General features: G+C 41.6%; 1 protein-coding gene across 1 annotated transcript in view; it reads right to left on the reverse strand.

Moving 5' to 3' along the window:
* The window catches only part of RAPGEF5 (Rap guanine nucleotide exchange factor 5), a 225,092-nt gene that overhangs the window by 69,036 nt on the left and 136,867 nt on the right, over nucleotides 1-19,189 (reverse strand). The window contains exons 10-11 of the mRNA XM_079151937.1: nucleotides 2,178-2,296; nucleotides 1,627-1,715 (exon numbers count right to left, since the gene is read on the reverse strand). Coding sequence (XP_079008063.1) covers nucleotides 1,627-1,715; nucleotides 2,178-2,296 — 208 coding nt within the window. The remainder of the gene's footprint in view (nucleotides 1-1,626; nucleotides 1,716-2,177; nucleotides 2,297-19,189) is intronic.

A 19,189-nucleotide genomic window follows, 5' to 3' on the forward strand; every position in this document is an offset into this window, starting at 1 on the left:
TCCATGACAGGCAACTTGACTGCCTTCTAGTGCAAACCACCTGTGTAAAGTAGTCTGGCAATCAGTATGTGGGAAAGTACGCCCACTTCCATGATAATTGTGCCTGATGAAGCAGAACATGGGAATAGTGCTTAAAGTCATGAAATATTAATCTGCAAACATACAAAACAACCCAGCAAGTGTCACAACAATACTTTTCTTTTAGCTTATTGTGTTGTGTATAATTGAGAGCTATTGATTTTCCCAATTAAATGCAAAATATTTACCTGAATTTTGAAATCGACAATAACATTATTGTAGGATACATGATTGAATCACTTGCTTTTTTTTTTTAACCTATTCACATATTTCACACATCACTGTTGCTTTTATTGAGCTTTATAATGTAATATAGATTCAGCCATAACTCATGTTCAAACAAAACTACAATGCTGGGCACAGGGCACACAACTATAGTCTTTGCTTTACTCAGGAGGCTGAGGCAGGAGTATCTCAAGTTTGAGGACAGCCTGGACAACTTGGTGACATCTTGTCTCAAAATAAAAAAAAACAGGACTGGGGATGTAGCTCAGTGGTAGAGTGCTTGTCTAGCATTTTCTAGGCCCAGGGCTCAATCTCTAGTAACCCCTCTCCCCCCAGCAAAACAAAAAACTACTGGGATGCAAGGAAACTGTATTTCATGATCTCTACTGCATGGTAAAAATCTAAGTGGTTATTCTGTACTAATACACCTTATGGCTCTCTTTTCTTGATGCAATCAGTTTTGCAAAGTGTGGGTATTATAGGTGCTATGGTAGCCACAAAAAGTGCTTTTTTGTGAGGGGATCAAGTTGCAAAATTCAGGCCAACACCAGAGTCCCATTCACTGGAATAATTGCTCCAGGCTGGAACAAATTGCAAATTCTGGTTCAGAGAAGCAAATACTCTCCCTTCTGTGATAAAGGAAATTATGGGTAAATCATTTTGCAAATGGAATAGTAGTGTTTTTAAAAGTGCATGGATAAAAAAGCTATGGGTACTTTGCTCTCAGGTTGAATAAAAAGGACAAATCTGATCAATAGGGCTCCAGTGAATTACAGTTTCTAGTCTGGAAAGCTGAGTATCATTTTCTGCACCCCAGGACTTGCTCTGAGCTGCAGTTTGTAAACCACTTGGAAAAAAGCAGAAGTTGCTGCTGAGCATAGAGCTGCTGAGTAGTTGCAGTAATTGTTGACATTTCGGCAGGGAAGCTGCTGCCCCCAGCTCAGCACTTCCTATATGCCAGGTAAATGCCGCTAACCTCCCTTCCCTTGTATTTCTTTCCATTGCACGAGGGTTATTGAACACTGGCCTCTTGCCAGTAGCCTTTAGGTGAGATTTGGTAAAAATTACCAAAGAAAAAAGAACATCTGCCTTCATATCATTTTCTTTCTACAGCTACTTCCCAGGCAGCTGCTTACTAACTACATGTGTCCATTTACTGGATTTAAACAAAACAGCACAAGGCAAAGGGGGAGGCACACAAAGCATATGCTATTTCATCCCACCTGGTCTCGGCCAATAGTGGGAGCCTCGCCCCTAAGGATACTGACAAGGGCACCAGCAGCTTCCTGCAAGTCAGGAAGCATGAGACACCCCACGCCTTACCTGTTTCTTTGTCCTGGACTTCCTCCAGGTGCAAGTCATTCAAAAGGTGCTCCAAGATCTTCTCTGGGGTCCCAGACACCACCACGTATCTGTCAGAGAGCAGAGAGTCCACTGAGTCATCCTCGGTGGAAGACTGTGAGCGGCTGCTCCATTCATCATCCTCATCCTCCTCGTCGATGTATTTGAAATAAGGCACATCGAAGGTAGGCAAGGGCAGCTCTCGGTCTGAGAGCACCGCTGAATCTTTCCTCTCTAGATGAGGGTCAAAGACCCTCAGCCGGGAGCTGCCCATTGTGAACGGTTACTAACAAAGGCATCCCCTAAATGCTAAAAGATCTTGCCATCCCTGTCCTTTCACTGGGAACTGAGTCCATCTGGCTGCTAAGAGCTCTGCAGTCAGCTAGAACGCCGGCGAGGCGAGAGGCGGAGAGAAAAGAGAGGGAGGGAGGGTAGAGGAGGCAGAGAGCAAGTGAGATGGAGCGAGAGAAGGGAAGGCAGCAAGGGAAGGAAACGGGAGCGCGTGCCTGCGCGGCTGCAGGGGAAACTCTCACCTCCAATCGCTCTCCGCGCTCCCAGCGGTGGGGGCAGGGCCACAGCACTGCACTTTCTTCAGCAGCAGGACGGTCTGGTCTTGCTCTTTAACCTGAACAGTCGTCACTTCATCATCTTGCTTTAATTGTGAACAGGAGTGATGGATGGGCAAGGGAAAGAGGGAGAGAAAATTAAAAAGGAGCTAACTAGTGTTGCATGTGCTAGCGTGGCTTTATAGCACCATTTCTTTAAAGATTTGGAATAAATCAGGAGTAGGGCCAAGAGTCTCCCTCTAATATACAGAATCTAGACTCCAGGTCTATAAAACATAAAGCAGTAGAGAGACACAAATTGCTTAAAAGAAAAAAAAGAAAATTTAAAGTAGAGGTGGAGATGGGATCCAAAAAGTTCATATAAAACTATCTGAACAATTTGAATTAGAGAACACAAAGTTCAAAGTTTAAAAGAAAACACAACATACTAACTGCATATAACTTTTCTTTTACCTGGTTAATGTTTTTAAACACTCTTTTGAAAACCCTGGAAATCATATAAAAAATATACATTATTTAAACACTAAAGAATGAGCATAGTCTTACTTGAAATCTACCCATTCAACCATTCAGATAATTTTCCCCCCCAGATTCGAGATGGTCTTCAAATTTATCATGTGCTTGTTTTGCCAGCGTACAAGCAAAAATGGATCTCTAGTTAGAATCTAATCGAGGCTGAAATTTGGATGTCATGCATGGCTGCACTGACTTTCTTCACCTCAGTCCCTTTTTAAAAGGAGAGAAGGCTGAACCATCATTCATTTCTGCACACACAGCTTCCACAGCCCAGAGCCAGCGTGGACCGCTGACATGGCTCAGTCGCAGAGGACGCACCCTGCTGACCCAGCAGTGTGGACCCAACTCTGAGTGATGCACACTTCCAGAGGGTTTAGTGTGAAACTCCCAATGTGCAACACCCAGGAAGCATAAGGTAGCCGGGGAAAAAAACCACAAGATGCACGTAAGAGAACCTAACTTCTATACTTCTGATGATTTGAGTAAAAAGGTGAAAGCAAGAAAAGTTCAGAACATGTACGTTTCACCTTAAAAATGATGCCACCTCTTTGAATAGGTGTTAGGGTTTCATGTTTCTGCTACTAACAGAAAAATCCCACCTATAATTAGGTACAAACCTAAAGGAGGTTATCCCCACCCCTGATGACTAGAATATGGCACGTCCATTGTGCCTTATTGATTGCTTCTATAGACCAATCTGGGATGCCAATGATTTTATTCATCTTTCATAAGAATGGAAAGGTACTAATCTTGTCATAATTACCAATCAACTCAATGATTGTGATTTTAACTTCTAATGTTCTGATTTCTAAGAGATATAAAGATCTAGTCATCTAAATCCTCCCAGATTTTCTTAAAAACAAATAGTATTGGTCATTCTAAATAGCAGTTTAATTTTATGATCATTCTTTTAAAATCTTTTAGTGGGAAATAATTTTACTATGTAAAACTGATGTATTACATTTCAGCAAGGTCAGATGCACAGTTTCTGTGGCAATTAATGTTGGATATTCATTGTTCAACTCCCTGAGGATGGCAGTGTGACTCCCGAAACATGAATACCAATGTGTAATTGCTATCTTTCATTTCTCTGAAGCAGTTCTTTTGTTATCCATGTGGCTGAAGTGAAATAAAGAGGCTAGAGAGAGGAGCATATATTGACCAGAAAGGAAAAAAAAAAAAAGAAGGAATGAGGGTCTGCGATACTAAGACCCATAGACAAATAATCGTGTGATTTCAAAGGATAAAAATCTTTCCCTGGTTTCCTCTCGTCATAAGCCAATACTCATTTTATATGACTGCTGTCATTCTGAAGTACGTTTTACATTCTATGTGTACGTGATATATGGCGTTATTAACTTCCATGGGCCACGCGCATACATATGGATGGGAGGGCTTCTCTAATGTCTGTGCAACTGACATGTATTACATGGCTGTGCACAGCAGCCATACTCTACTAGGCAGGGCATTAGCTGAACCAGACTGATGTACTATCAATAGCATCTTATGTCATTGTAATAGGTTCCATTTTGAAAACCTGTTAAAAATAAAAAAGAGAAAAAACAGAAAAATCAATGAATAAAGGGAGATGGAAGTTATCAAAAAATTGCCATGAACACATAATAATCCTATGCATTACATCTGGCCCTCAAGAAAGAAAGTTAAATGAATGCTTATGACCCACACACTCAACAATTTTTTCATCCTGAAAAAGAGCAGAAGTACCATATTTGAGGTTCTGGGTTTGTAATTTTATTCTGGTGCTTGCTTGGTTAAGAGTAAAAGTATTAAGAGAGTTGATGATGAAAAATATGTTCCATGATAAATACTTCATGAAAGGCAAGTAAAATGTTCAAACATTTAATTGAGCCCAGTGTGGTGGTACACCCCTGTAATCCCAGCAACTTGGGAGACTGAGGCAAGAGAATTGCAAGTTCAAGACAAGCCTCAGCAACTTAGCAAGACCCTGTTTCAAAATACAAAATACAAAATACAAAAAGGACTGGGGATGCACAACCAGGGCCTTGTGCATGCGAGGCAGGCACTCTATCAACCGAGCTATATCCCCAGCCCAACATAAGGATAATTTGATGAGCACCTAGGATGTTTCCAATTGCAAGAAACAAGGAAAACGGAGAACCCTCAGGATTTGCCAGTTGAAGATAAGTATGGTGATCAAGAGAATGGGAACACCAAATGGGAAAAAGATGTGCAAAGATTGCTTATGGGGAGACTGAGCAGTCTGTTTCAGACAGCTGATGTTTTAGTACTGATAAGACATTATGCTGGAGATATTTGGCAGGCAGTTAGAAGAAAAAAAAAAAGAGTGAAGAATAAAGAGGGAGAATATTAGAGTCACAGGGAAAACTTCCTCTTTTTGAGACTACAAAGAACAAAACCAAGAGGAGTCAATAAGGAAAAAGGTTGCCGCAACCTTGTAAAGTTCACCAAGACAGTCTAAGAAAAAGTGAGGAGGGGATCATTTGAGGTCAAGAGGGGGAAGAGGAAGTGTTAAGGCAAAGTGAACAAGAAGGATGGGAACAGAGACGGAACAGTCTCTCGGGGTTTCATTATGGAGCGAAGGCTTCAGCTTGAAGAGGCTGTGCAGCCAGGTTAAGCACTGAGGTGGGAAGGGGACAGTGGGAAGAGCTGACAGAAGGAGGAACACAAGTGGAGAGTCAGGCTAGAGAAGGGACAGATTTCTTCCTTTTAGAAAGGCTGAAGATGCAGGGTAAGGAAGAAGGAAGCTGAGGTAGATCACATGAGATGGCCTCTATCCCGTCAGTAGAGTGGGAACTGAGACATCCTCTGGAAGGGGGCACTGGGGTGAAGCTGGTGGCCTGAAGAAGACATTACTGGAAAAGTGGCTTCAGGGAGCGTAAGGGGATAAACTAGTTATGATAAAAGGATTGCCACGCAGCTTTGCAGACTGCTGAGGCTACTAATCCTGTTTATGGTTTGATGATGTTCTGCTCAGGAGCCTGAGAGGAAAACCGCTGAAGAGCCCACCATGGACTGGTGAAGGAGACGAAGAGACGACGGAGGGACGCGAGTCCAGGCCCACCGGCACTCCAGGGAAAGAGCTCATCATCACAGCGGCTGTCTGGCTGGAGACAGTTATTGAGTTGTGAACTCTGAGGGGCTGAGGACCAACTCCTCACAGGGGCTGAGGTGCAGCTCTTGATGGAGGAGCCAAAGTCTGAAGTAGAGCAAATCTAAGTGGTGAAGAGGAAGAACGGAACCACCCTGTGAGAGACACATATTTTGAGTTTTTTCCATGGCTTCTGACATAGAGATCCTGATAACCCTTATAATCTCCTCTGAGAAGAGCACTAATATTTTTTATTAAAGTATTTGGTGACCTTTTGTCCTTGGCTCCTAATGTAGCTCCAAAATAGTTCCAGAGCTAAAAAGGTGAAAGATAGTCTTTTGTTATTTATAATAGACCTTTATGTGCCACACTAGAATTTAAAGAGGTACATTTGGGAAAGTCCCTAAATAACCACACCATGGGGGGCTGTTTGCCAAGGGCACCAACCACCAACTCAGAGGGCTGGGACTCAAAGCCCCAGTCTCCACCTCAGAGGAGGGCTGAAGGTGAGTTGGACATAATGGTCAATGACTTAATCACACCTACGTAATGAAGCCTCCAGAAAACCCCCTAATAATGAAGTTCAAGGGGCTTCCAGAAAGGCAAACAGAAATTTATCCACTTTCCAGGAAAGTGGAGCATCTCAACTCCACAGGGAAGGAAGCTCCTGTGCTTGGGATCCTTTTAGGTCTTGTCCTGTGCACTTCTTCATCTGACTCCTCATTCATATCCTTTAAAAGATCCTGTACAATAAACTGGTAAATGTTCTCCTGAGTTGTATGAGCCACGCTAGTTGAACCCAAGGAGGGGATTGTGGGAACCCCAATTTATAGCCAATAGGTTTGGAGCATAGGTAAAAAAATCCTGAAACTTGTGACTGGCATCGAAAGGGAGCAGTCTTGGAGGACTCATATGGGGGACTCAGCTCTCAACCTGTGGGATCTGATGCTGTCTCCAGGTACACAGTGTCAAACCTAGCTGAACTGCAGGACATCAATAAGCTGGTGTTCACTGCAGAATCATTACTCAGAGTGTGGGAAAAACCTCACATATTCGGTCATAAGTCTGTGTTGGTTGCTGAGTGGGAGAATGGGGGAAAAACAAATTTCTGTGGTTTTTCCCTATATTTTCAGATCCTGAACCTGGAAGTTGGCCTGGAACAAGTAGTTAAGGCTTGGTATTCTGTTGTGAGTGATTTTGTAGAGAATCAACACTAGATACCACCACTATGTGACCCTGATGGGACATAGGACAAAAACACAGCCACTCAGCAGTCGTATCTGAACACAGGCATGAACATGGTCTACCCCACAAGACACTCAAAAGCCCGAATAATGCGAGTGACTGTTGTTATTTTTTTCAATGACAGCTGTAGCTTAGCCCCACTCTGCCCTCTGAGGAGAGAGTAAGATTAAGTAAGATATTCAGTCACAAAGTTATCCATTTCTTGACAGCATCTAGTCCAGCATAAAATCCCACTTCCTTAAGTGTTCCCAAACTCTCCTAAACACACACCCACGTGCTTTCTTCTAGCACCCTCCTACTGAGTTGCCCCAGGGGTCCCTCTGGTGTGAGGTGTCAAGATCCTTACTCCCACAAGCAACAAACTCAACTGGAGGTGTGTTTCTGGTGGTCTTTGGCTGGAGGGCACTGACAAGGTACCAGAGGCTGCCCTGCCCTATGCAGCAATAATGAAGACAGCAATTATGGAGGTAAGCATAAAACACATTTCCATGTCATGGTGATGAGAGCTATACACAGAACATTCCCGTCAGGGATGGCCAGGGATGGGGCTGGAGATGTTGAAGTAGGAGCCAGACAACAAACTACCCAGGGCTGTGGGAGAACATCCTGAGGTAAAATGGCAACTAGCTCAGGGGAGGGGCTGTGGTAGGTGTGAGGATGACACAGAGGGTGAAGTGGAATGGGGTGAAATTACAGGGGAATCATGCTTTCTTGCCTCCGCCCCTGGTGCTGAGCCCTGGTGGTACATGCCCCTCCTTCGAACATACTCTTTAGCCTCCAGGTCTGTAGAAACCAGTTCTTATCCCTAATCTCTTGAGGGCATGGTAGGAGGAACAAGGAGCCCCCAAACTGGCCAGATGGATCCTTCACAGCTTTGCCTATGGGGTCATTATTTGGGATGAGAGGGAAGGTGGGGAAAGAGGAAGCACAAAGATAAACAGGTGCTCTCAGCTGAAAGTAGCAGAGCATGGGTGATAAGAGGAAAAGCCATTTGCTCATGGAACCCCAGGACTCTGAACAGAGCCCATCAGGAATATGAAAACAGCAAGGCTTCTGAGTTTTCCCTTTGTTCCATTTTTTGGATGAGCACCTCTGATCTATTTTCTGTTTGGTTACTCTGTCATCCTACCTAAGAATTCCAAACACATAATGAAACCAGTGCTTTCCTCTGACTTAGATTAACTTCCATGATCATGACCGGTTTTTATACTACTAAGTCTAACTTATAATTTGTTTCTTTCATTTATTCACGTGAATGACAAACTTATTTTTAGGAAGAAAATACCTAGAGAGTCATAAAAATATGGATTGTTTTCAAAAGGTAAGGTGAAGACTTGATGCTCGTGGTTTAGCAGGTCCTACTGGTACTGTCCTGGGTCAAGCTTCTGACTGTGTTGGCTTTCATGTATCACTAGCACTACCAAGGAAAAGTGATCATGGAGGGATTTCTCAGTCCTGCAAGAATTGTCACATACTTGCTTGGTTTTCCCTTTTCAGAGATAACGGAAAAGATTCTTCTCCCGAGTACTCCCGGGAAACGGCTGGAGGCATGCTCTAGGTCAGTGTGTCCTTGCTACTTTATGAGCAAATACTTTACAAGGGTCCTGAGCTGGGGGTTCACTGAGGAGCTTCAGGGACTCAGAGAACCCTCTGAAAATATATGGGATTTTTATGTGTGGTCTCATTTTTCCAGGCAGAATCCAGAGTTCTCAGTCTAACTGAAGTCTATGAATCCCCAAAGGAACCATGCTCAGGAACTCGAGTATTTATCATCTCATTTAAGGAGCTTCCCTGATAAGTCTTCTGTCCCTAACCTCTCTGTGCAGATGGGATATCCAAGGAACCCTGTTAGGGTTTCTCTTTTTGTCTTCTCCACTAAATGAGGACATCTTGAAGAAAGGAAATGTGCCCTCCATTTCTCTTTCTAACCCAAAGGCCAGGGCCTGGCTTATGACAGTCACTTGATGAAGATTCATTGAACATGCAAATCAGTGAGCGAGCGCAAAAGGGAAGTAGGTGAATTCTCTCTAGAAGGCAGAACTCGGTCTCAGGGGATCCAAGGCCACCCTTACTAGAAGGCTTCTTCTTCTCCACTCAGTGCTTTACCACCTTGCTGCTCATCTCCTGATGGAATGGTGAACTTATGTGTTATAACCAGTTCTCTTGCCACTGACATTTAAGAGGCAGGTAACTAACATGCTAGGAAGGTGTCACCAAATGGTACCATCTCTTATATGACACATGAACAAAACAAATGGGTGGCCATAAACAGGTCAAACAGCAAGCCAAATTGTGAACTGGGTCTGTCTTTTATGCCACTGATGTCCCTTCCTGCTCTACTCTCCCCTAACCAGGATCCCCACTACTCCTCATGGGACCCACTGCTTCAAAATCACCTAATTCAGGCAGCATGAGATAATCTTTCAAATGAAAAACAGCGAGAAGCACTTAATTCAGTGACAACACTAATCAAGAAGTCATACAATGGTGAGTGTGGTGGTACATGCCTATAATCCCAGCTAGTTGGGAAGATCACAAGTTCGAGGCTGGCCTGGGTAACTTAAGCAAGACCCTATTTCCAAGTTAAATTTTAAAAAAGCACTGGGGATGTAACTCAGTGGTAGAGCACTTGCCTGACATGTGTGAGGGCCTGAGTCTGATCCCCAGCACTTCAAAAATGGAAAGGAAAAAAAAAAAAAAAAATAGAAGTCATACAGGTAGCACAAGTTCTAGTGCTGTGTTTCAAGTTTGTGAACACAGTTGTGACAGGTGACAGAGCAGGAAGGTGGTGAAGCTGAGGTGCCCTCCAGTGACAAGGTATACTCCAGTGCCCAAACCCAGAAACACAGATGTCCCCTAAGGTGATCAGTGTTCTTTATTATAGATCACTGCTCTCAAAGTGCTTTGCCAAAGCAAGACAACTTGTGTTGGGGATCAGGTGCATCAAGGCCCTGGTGAAGTTCACAATTCCTAGCATAGTCAGTTTGGCATTACAAATGGCCCATCTGTTTTGGGAACACCATCTAGGGGACTGAATTTGAAAAGAAGAGGTACTGGGGCACAGCTCAATCAGCTCAGGTCAGGCAGAGCTCAAGACACAGCAAGGGGAAAATGAAGGGCTGACAGGGACCAAGGCAGGAAGTTACACATGGCAAGGACTGTGTAACTGCTACATGTCTGGGGTCACCTATGTCCATAAACTTGGGACCCAGAGACAGGTAGGTTAAGTGTGATAGAGGAAGGACTCCCAATACAAAAGCTGCCTTAGGCCTAGTAGGCTCAAGAACTGGACAGAAATTGGACAGTTCACTTTAAAATGATTAATTTTATGTTATGCAAATTTTACCTCAAAAAGGAGACAGAGACAAAGAGAGAGAGAGAGAGAGAGAGAGAGAGAGAGAGAGAGAGAGACCAAGCAGCCACCAGGGTCTCTGAGAAACACGCCCTAGGAAGTTCAGTTCAGGTAGCTGGAATGTCTTAGACAGATGAGATCAGAAGAATGAACGATAGTAGGTTATTTCCACTCTCCGAGCTATCTTGCCTTGTGGGAGAAGGAATCCTGGAATTACTCATGATGTTCCAGAAAGGTAATTTTCCACTGGTGGGTGGCAAGATAATGGAAACTGATTGGGGCTCGATTTAAGAAAGCACTAACAACAGAGGAAGAATGAGCCATCTCCCAAGATGGGGCAGAGCCTGTCAACAGTATCATAGAACGAGCGATGATGATTCTGGATTGAGAATGAGGGCTAGGCTTGACATCCTTCCCATTGCTAAAGTTCTACAAAATTCATCTGTCTTGATTCTGCTTTTCTCACACAAGCCCCAAGGGTTGGCTCTCTTAAATAGGAAGAAGGCGAGTGAATTAGCGGTCAGTATCACTTCCCATCTTGTGCTATGGATATTCAAGCACAGCTTAGCAAACCAAACCACCAATGCCCACATCCATTTTGTGCTATAAATGCGGGTACAGCAGAATTGGAATACTTATCAGAAAAAAAAATCTCTGGCCAAAAAGAATTTTGTCTGAGACCAACTTTCACAGAATTTGCTGACAGTGTATCTCACAATTCTTTTTTTTTTTTTTTTTTTTCATGGAAAAACGGAATTAAACACAAAAGGACAAAAGAACATTGCGGGCAAGACAGAACTGGTTAAAAGAAAAAAATAAGTAAGCAGATGTGTGTCAAGGCGAGTCATTAAGACTACAAGACCAAAGGTGCTGGCCTAACAAATTCATCTTTGTACAGGTTACCCCTGCAGAAGGAGAGTAATTAAATAATAATTAGTTCTTTATTTTTATACTAGGCATATTAAAATTAATAACTCAAAGTAAGGCCTAATGGGATTAATAAAATTCATCATCCTCAAATGTACAGAACCTAGGTGAAGTCTGACTTTCATAGGTGTGGAAGCAAACACAAATTTACTATGGAACTTGACCAAACACTCTCAGAAAACCAGTAAATATGTTTGGGGAGAAAGCAACTAGCTGCTAAGGAAGAACTGCTTTACATCCTATAAAACAAGAATTTTATCATATAAAACAAGTTTTCTAAGAATCCTAAATTAAAAGCAAGCCCAGGAACTTGATGCTGGTCATACTTCAGCTAGTAAACCTACTGTACAGTAAAGCAGAAGAGACAGGGATAAACTATAGCATCTTGAAATACAGTCTATGTGTTTTTTATCACAAGGATATTTCAACATGCTGTCCTAGCTTGATGGATCATCCCAGATACCAGCAGAAAGTGTTCAATGGAGGAGCTATTGACAGAAGCATGGGCAAATTTGAGGAAACTAAGCAAAAATGGTGAGAAAATCATGAGCTAGCAAAGAGAGGGTGTTGACCACCACTGTGCTAAGAGGGTCAAGTAGGGGTAAGAGAGAGTACTGAATCCTGTGGGAGCTGGAGGTGTAAAATGAGAGGCACCAAACGAGACCTGTGGTCACTGCTAGAAATGCAGGAGGAAGTTGGGCAGAGTGAGAAGCAGTACCCAGACCCACTTCCTGCCACTCCTGCTCTATGGTCTGTGTCTCCCATTAAATGAGTTCCGTTCAAGCTAGAAAGCAAGAGAGGGGGCAGATGCAGCCCCAGGGGTCAGGACTCACTGCCCTCAGGCACAGCCCGTAGGTGAGAATGGGGGAGAGGATGCAAATGGAGACAGACTGCCATGCTTCACAATCCATGGCCTCTAAGAAGTGGGGTCTATTTAGACTAATTTAGGCTACACCATATGGGTCCTGTCCATTTTCCTGCTGTCAGGAAAACAGCTAAAAAATCTAAAAACTTTGGGGCAGGGTGTATATTAGCATTTCCATATTTGACTTAGTTTAATTCCTACATACTTTATTGTCCTAACTCTTGTCTGTAATGCCAACACTACAATGCAGTGCCTATAGCTTGCTTCATCCTCCACTCTTTCCATGTGACATTTGACCGCAGGTGTTCAATCACACAGATGTTAATTTTTTACTCATAAAAGCTTAAGTTCTATTAAATCTTTTCCAGCAAGTAATCTAGTCACATTAAAAAATTTTTTGGTTGATACCCAGATTTGGGAGTGGGGATGGAGAAAAGAAGATGAAGGAGAAATGGCAGGGCCAGCTCCACTCTAATGTTAGTTGCATGAGGACAGGGGCTTGTCTGTTTAGTTTTCTGTTTCATCCTAACCAAGAGCAAGTGCGCATTAAATGAATGAATGGCCTGGTGTATAAAGGAGAGACGACAGATACCATGAACTGGAATAGTCCAAAAGCAAGGACAGAGAGGTTGGCAAAGGCCAGGAGGCAGAGATTCAGCTCCAGAGAAACTAAGTTCAGAGAACAGGGAAGGACAGAAAAGAGAAATTCAAGCTACAACAAAAAGGACAAGAGCTAGAGGATCTGAGGCTAGGAACTGGCACTGAAGCATCTGAGTCATGGAAAAACCTCTCTCAGAGCAGAAACAGAGCTTGAGTTTTGACCCAGGGTCTTTTGAGCCACTTCTCACCCAGGGAGAGATGGGTCCTCGAGCAGAGTCAGGTTCATAGCTATAGTCAGGGTCTCAACTGTACTGAGGAGATGGGTGATAGGGGTTGTCTTATCTCGAGTCAAGTCCTGGCAACTATCATATTTTCTGGGGAAAAATATGTATTCCCCAATTCCCAAAGCATCATCTGAAGTACAATTCCCTTCAGGGGAATTTTAGGCATTAATAAAAAAAAAAAAAAAAAAAAAAAAGACCCAGTGTAGGCCCAACTCAACTACCATTCAATCACTGATGACTACATGAATCTAATTTGTTAACTATCCACATGCCTTACCAAGATTCTTTCCACTGAAGCCCATGCTCCATTCCTCTCTCTTTCATGGGTAATAACAATTCTTCACAGCATAAAGATTGAACTCAGATGGTGGCATTCCTTCAAGAACTTATGGTCCAAATAAAATTCAACTGATATTCAACAAAGCAAAGATAGATCTGCCTGGGTTCAATCCTAGCCTTGCCACTTACTAGTTGGATAGTCTGGATGAAGATGTTTAATCCCTTTGAGCATCAGTTTTCTTACCTCCCTTATAGACTCAAGTCAAGTGCTAGACATAGAGAAGTCCTCAATAATAGGATGCAGAAAAACACCCAGCTACATTGTAACAATAAACCATTCAAGTAGAGAAATACCCAAGTATTACAAAATTGGATTTCTATCAGGACCTTGCTATAATTTTGTTCATATATATGTGTATGTAAATATCATCTGAATTTAAGAAAACACACACAAAATAACAGTATCAAACCTTTTTTTTTCACTTGCAGTAGAAGCCACTGTACCACTGACAGCAGAGGGCATCACGGAAGTTAATTCCAGAGCTCACTGAACCTGGAGGAAAGGAGGTTCCATACCCTCTATCACAGGAGGACTGGCAATGATGAAATGGATCCCTTTCATGGGAAGGCAGAATTGTTTCTCTCTGGCAATCACCATACCCTTCAACTTGACATCTCAAATCCCAAGGACACACCTCCAGAGACCAAAAACTAACAGAAGGGAGACTTAGAAGAGCAGATGTCTGTGCCTCTTACAGTTTGTAAAATAGAATTTCAAAAGTTTAACAACTTTGGAGCCCTTTGTCTCTGGGTGGGGTTACTGATGATCTGCAGGGGAGTACCCATATCCTTTGGTATCAGCATAACTCAATCGTGGACAATAGAGAACCAAGTAGGGCCTGACATCAGCCACGGTCACTGGAGGGTAGGCAGCTGGAGTTCTGCTACTGTCTGCCGCTCCTATATTCCAGATATGATGGTTATTTCTTTCTGCTGAGACTCATGAGTTACATCCATTTGCCCTGGTTGTTTTAGTAGTTCCAGGGGAATATGTGATGGGTCAGCTGAGTTGAGAAATCATCAAGAATTTTTGAGTCACCAACCACCTGTTTGCTGAAAACTGGGCATCATCAGCATCCCCAGAACCGTGCAGCCTGGGCCAAAGGGCAACTGAGGGCACTGCTTTCTGCACGCGTGCACATGCACACACACGTAGGTACACAGGCATACAGTCTGATACAGGTGTTTGAAGGTACAGCACTAAAGGCTAGCCCTGACTGGTTCCTATGGCTCTGGTTTCTCCTTTCAAATTCCTCCTACAGGATCTGAAACTGAGTTGCATTTGATTCTTCCTGAATAAGTGAAGACCTGATTCAGAAACTGAAATTATTTAAAAAATAATGTGTGTGTCTTTTTAAACTCTGAACAGAATCCAGCAGAAGTATTCTTCAAACTTAAAAGGGAAGTAAAGAAAGTATAAAGTAATGCACTTAAAAAATAGAAATTATTGAGGCCAGAACCTCTTACCAAATCTTTCATGTGCGTGCATGAGGATACACTTTTGAGTGTGTGTGTGTGTGTGTGTGTTTGTGTGTGTGTGTGTTCACGCACATGTGTGTGTAACTTCAGAAGGCAAAGCAGGAATGAAAGGCAGCCCCAGTATGTATGCAAGTTATGGAATGAAAAATTCCTAGTTACCATAGCAACTGCTAGATCACATGGGATGGGTGCAAGGAGATGTGAGGCATCTTAAGCAAACACTTGCTTTTTTTTTTTTTTCCCCCATGTTTTGTACATTCCTGGGTGCTTTTAGAGAGGCTTGCCTTTAGTATCTGTGGTAACCATCTCAGAAACTTCATTACACAGTTGGAAACAAGACTGGTAGGAGGAAAGACAATGTGTCGCTCCTAGCACATTGCACAATTACAGAAAGTATTAACAAGGGTTGAGAATTTAAAATGCAATGAAATATTCCTACAATGATTTGGAAGTCAAACAAGCAAACAAACAAAACCAGGAGGTAAAAGAGAAGAGAGAAGGTTAAAATAAGACAAAACTTTGACTTGAATGCTTGAACTTTGGAAATGTTTCCTACCATCCACAGTTGCCACCTCTATCAGGTCCAATTCCACCAATGCTGACTAAAGGCTAGTGTCAGACATGGGGGATATAAAAGTTCAAATGAAACACAGGGACCACACTCAGAGAGTAAATTCTTCATATGGGAGACTGACACATAAAAGATATAAATTAGCATTTTTTAAAAACAGTGATTTGAGGTTATGCTGTGGGTAGTGGTCAAGTAAGGCATCCAGCCAATAGCAATAATGAGACTATTTCTTGTTATTTCCAAGAGTTCGAGGCAATTAAGATCTATTGTTTTTTCAGTTTGCCAAGATTTGGGAGTTTCAGATCTCTTCCCTCTTCAGGACATTCTGAACTCAGCAAAACAATTCCAAATATTTAACAACTTGACTTAAAATATGGCTTTAATACCCTGATAACAGAGACAGTTCTAGCTGGATATGCTAGATTAGCCATCTGTCCCATATCAACACCATTTCACAAAGAATACATTTTTAGAAGTTCTTTCCATAGGAATATTTTGGGAACATAAGAGGACAGAATGATTCTTGGCAATGATAGGCATATTCAATTAGAGTAAAAAAATAAAATAAAATAAAAAGTTGCTTGAAGCTTTCAGAGCAATTGGTATCCATTAGAAAATGGTGATATTTCCCTCCAAAAAGTTCAAAACTCAAAGGTATAAAGGCTGCTGGATTTGGGGAGGGGAGTCTTCAAGGTAAGAAAATAATTTAGAGTCAGAAGAAATCTTATATCTCTAATATACTAATTTAATAGATGAGAAAAACTGAAGCTCAGAAAAGTAAAATGACTCAATAAACTTATACTTGATATATTTAATCTGGGAAGAAATTTGTGAACAGAATAGAATTTCAATTCCTCCAGAATAAAATGGACTGTGTGTATGTGTGTGTATGTGTGTGTATGTGTGTGTGTGTGTGTTGCTAGAGATTGAATCCAGGGTCATGTGCAAGCATTCTACCACTGAGCTATATCCCCCAGCCATAAAATGGAATTTTTAAAATCCTAATAACAAAATAATAAGCTAACTGATTAAAAATTATGAATGCAATAGGTCATCAACAAATCTTACTTTTACATTATAAAAAATCATAGCTATACTAAAGACTGAGCAAAAAGAATGATTCTAGTAGAAATTTAAAAATAAATAATATTGAGTATCTGGTTACAAAATGGGGGAAAGCTTTCTAATATTAAAGGCATTTAAAATGTTTTTTTATTTATCTTTTAATTTTTTACAGACTGCATTTTGATTCATTGTACACAAAAGGGGTACATCATTTCATTTCTATGGTTGTAACACAATGAAGATTCATACCATTCATGTAATCACACATGTACATAGGGTAATGATGTCTGTCTCATTCCACCATTTTTCATACCCCAATCCCTCTCATTCCCTTCTACATCTTCTAAAGTTCCCCCATTCTTTTCTCACTCCCCACCCCCTACCCCCATTATATATCATTATCCATTTATCAGGGAAAATATTCGGCCTTTGGTTTTTTGGGCTTGGCTTATTTCACTTAGCATGATTCTCCAATTCTATCCATTTATTTGCAGATGCCATAATAATATTTTTCTTTATGGCGGAATAGTATTCCATTATGTATATATACCAGAGTTTCTTTGTCCATTCATCTGTTGAAGGGCATCTAGGTTGGTTCCACAATCTAGTTACTGTGAATTGAGCTGCTATAAGCATTGATGTGGCTGTTACTGTAGTATGCTGATTTTAAGTCCTCTGGGTATAAATCGAGGAGTGGGATAACTGGGTCAAAAGGTGGGTCCATCCAAGTTTTCTGAGTATTTTCCATACTGCTTTCCAGAGTGGCTGCACCAATTTGCAACTCCACCAGCAATGTAAAAGTGTGCCTTTTTCCCCACATCCACACCAACAACATCTATTATTGTTTGTTTAAATTAAAAAAAAAATATGAATGAACAGTTTCACTCATGTGAATAAAAATAACTAAATAGGAAACAAACTGAGGAAAACTATATGTAATAAATATGACAAAATTTTGTTGCCTTTTGTATGTGAGGAACTTATCCAAAACAATGAGAAAACTCCCAGTGGAAAATGGGCAAAGTGTGTAAATGGAAGTGTATTTATGGAAGAAAGAAATATAGGTTGATATAGCTGCAAATATTCATCTTCATTAGGAAAGACATGCAAATGTGAATAAGACAGTATATCCCTCTTCCCTCTCCCCCATCAGCCTGACAAAGATGCTGAGTTTCTTCTATGAAAAGGTGTGGCACTCCGGGAGGTGAAGGTGAGGGTGAGGGCTCGCAGGGCAAGCGCGTTCATGCACTGCTGATGTCAGCAAAAGCCAGCCCGCTTTAATGGAAAATAGCTGGGCGAAAACATCAAAGGGATTAACCTGATTCATACCTGTAATTATGCTGCTAGGAATTTATCCTTCAGAATATACACTTTGGTAGAGATTTTTTTAGAGTGGGGCATGACAGATCATTTATAAGAACAAAATTTGGAAAACACATTTGCCCCCCAGTGGAAGGGTGGCAGAGAGAGCGTGCTCTGAGATCTTGAGGGAAGCCTGACACTGCGAATACTGGGGACAGGAGGCAAGTGAAGGGGAAGGGCGGCTCAGCACTTTTTCTTTGCATGCTCTACCATAGCTTCCTATGATTTCTAAATTCTCTATGAAAGGCATATATTACTTTTTCCATTAGAACTTTTTAAACAGTAACAAAAAAATCTGTAGCAGAAATGGGCTAAAAATTCCAGCAAGTGGCCTGACACCTTATTCAGAACACCTATAACCATCTTGCAGGTGAAGCTTGTTTTCAGAACAAGTTCATTCAATAAAATAGGCCAAAGACTATGTAAAACAATCAATTTTGTGGGGGGAATATATTTTGTAGCTAGAATATGGGGAGTGGGCATGGTAAACTGAAATAATGTGACTTGCTTTAGATTTGAGGTGGATGATCTTTGCCATTTACGATTTGTATCCTGAACAGGTAATCATCCAGGAAGTAAGAGATGATGCTTAATTTAGCAAATGCTTCACAGGAATGTGAGGAAGTGATTTTCTAGAAATAAAAACCTTATTCAAAGAAGACTGTTTTCTCCCTTCTGGAAGCTCCTCCTAGCTCTTTCTTCTGTCTGCTTATTGACTTCTTTACTCTCCTCTGTCTTCTTGTCCTTCTCCCTAAGTGGTGTTGTCTTCAGGCCTCAAATCACATCTTGTTTATTTCTGTGTCTGTTCTGTTTTGTAGGATGCCTGGGTCACAGGTGCTCAGCAAATGCTTCTCTCAATGAATGAAGAAAATTAATTTAGTCCCTAAAATACTTGCTCTATGCATAAAAATCAGCTAGGTCTTCAACAATGTCAACTTCATGCATTATAGAAATGACCACTGCCAGTTATCCCACTCCTTGGCATATACCCAGAGAATTTAAAATCAACATACTATAGAGATACAGCCAAATCAATGTTTATAGTAGCTCAATTCACAATAGCTAAGCTAGGAAACCAACCTAGGTGCCCTTCAATAGATGAAGGGATAAAGAAAATGTGGTATATATACACAAAGGAATATTACTCAGTCATAAAGAAGAATGAAGTTATGGCATTTGCTTGTGAATGTTTGAAACTGGAGACTATCATGCTAAGTGAAATAAGTCAATCTCAAAAAACCAAAGGCTGATTGTTCTCTCTGATATGAGGATGCAGACTCATA

The sequence above is a fragment of the Sciurus vulgaris genome (genome assembly GCF_902686455.1).
Source record: "Sciurus vulgaris genome assembly, chromosome: 8".
NCBI lineage: Eukaryota > Metazoa > Chordata > Mammalia > Rodentia > Sciuridae > Sciurus > Sciurus vulgaris.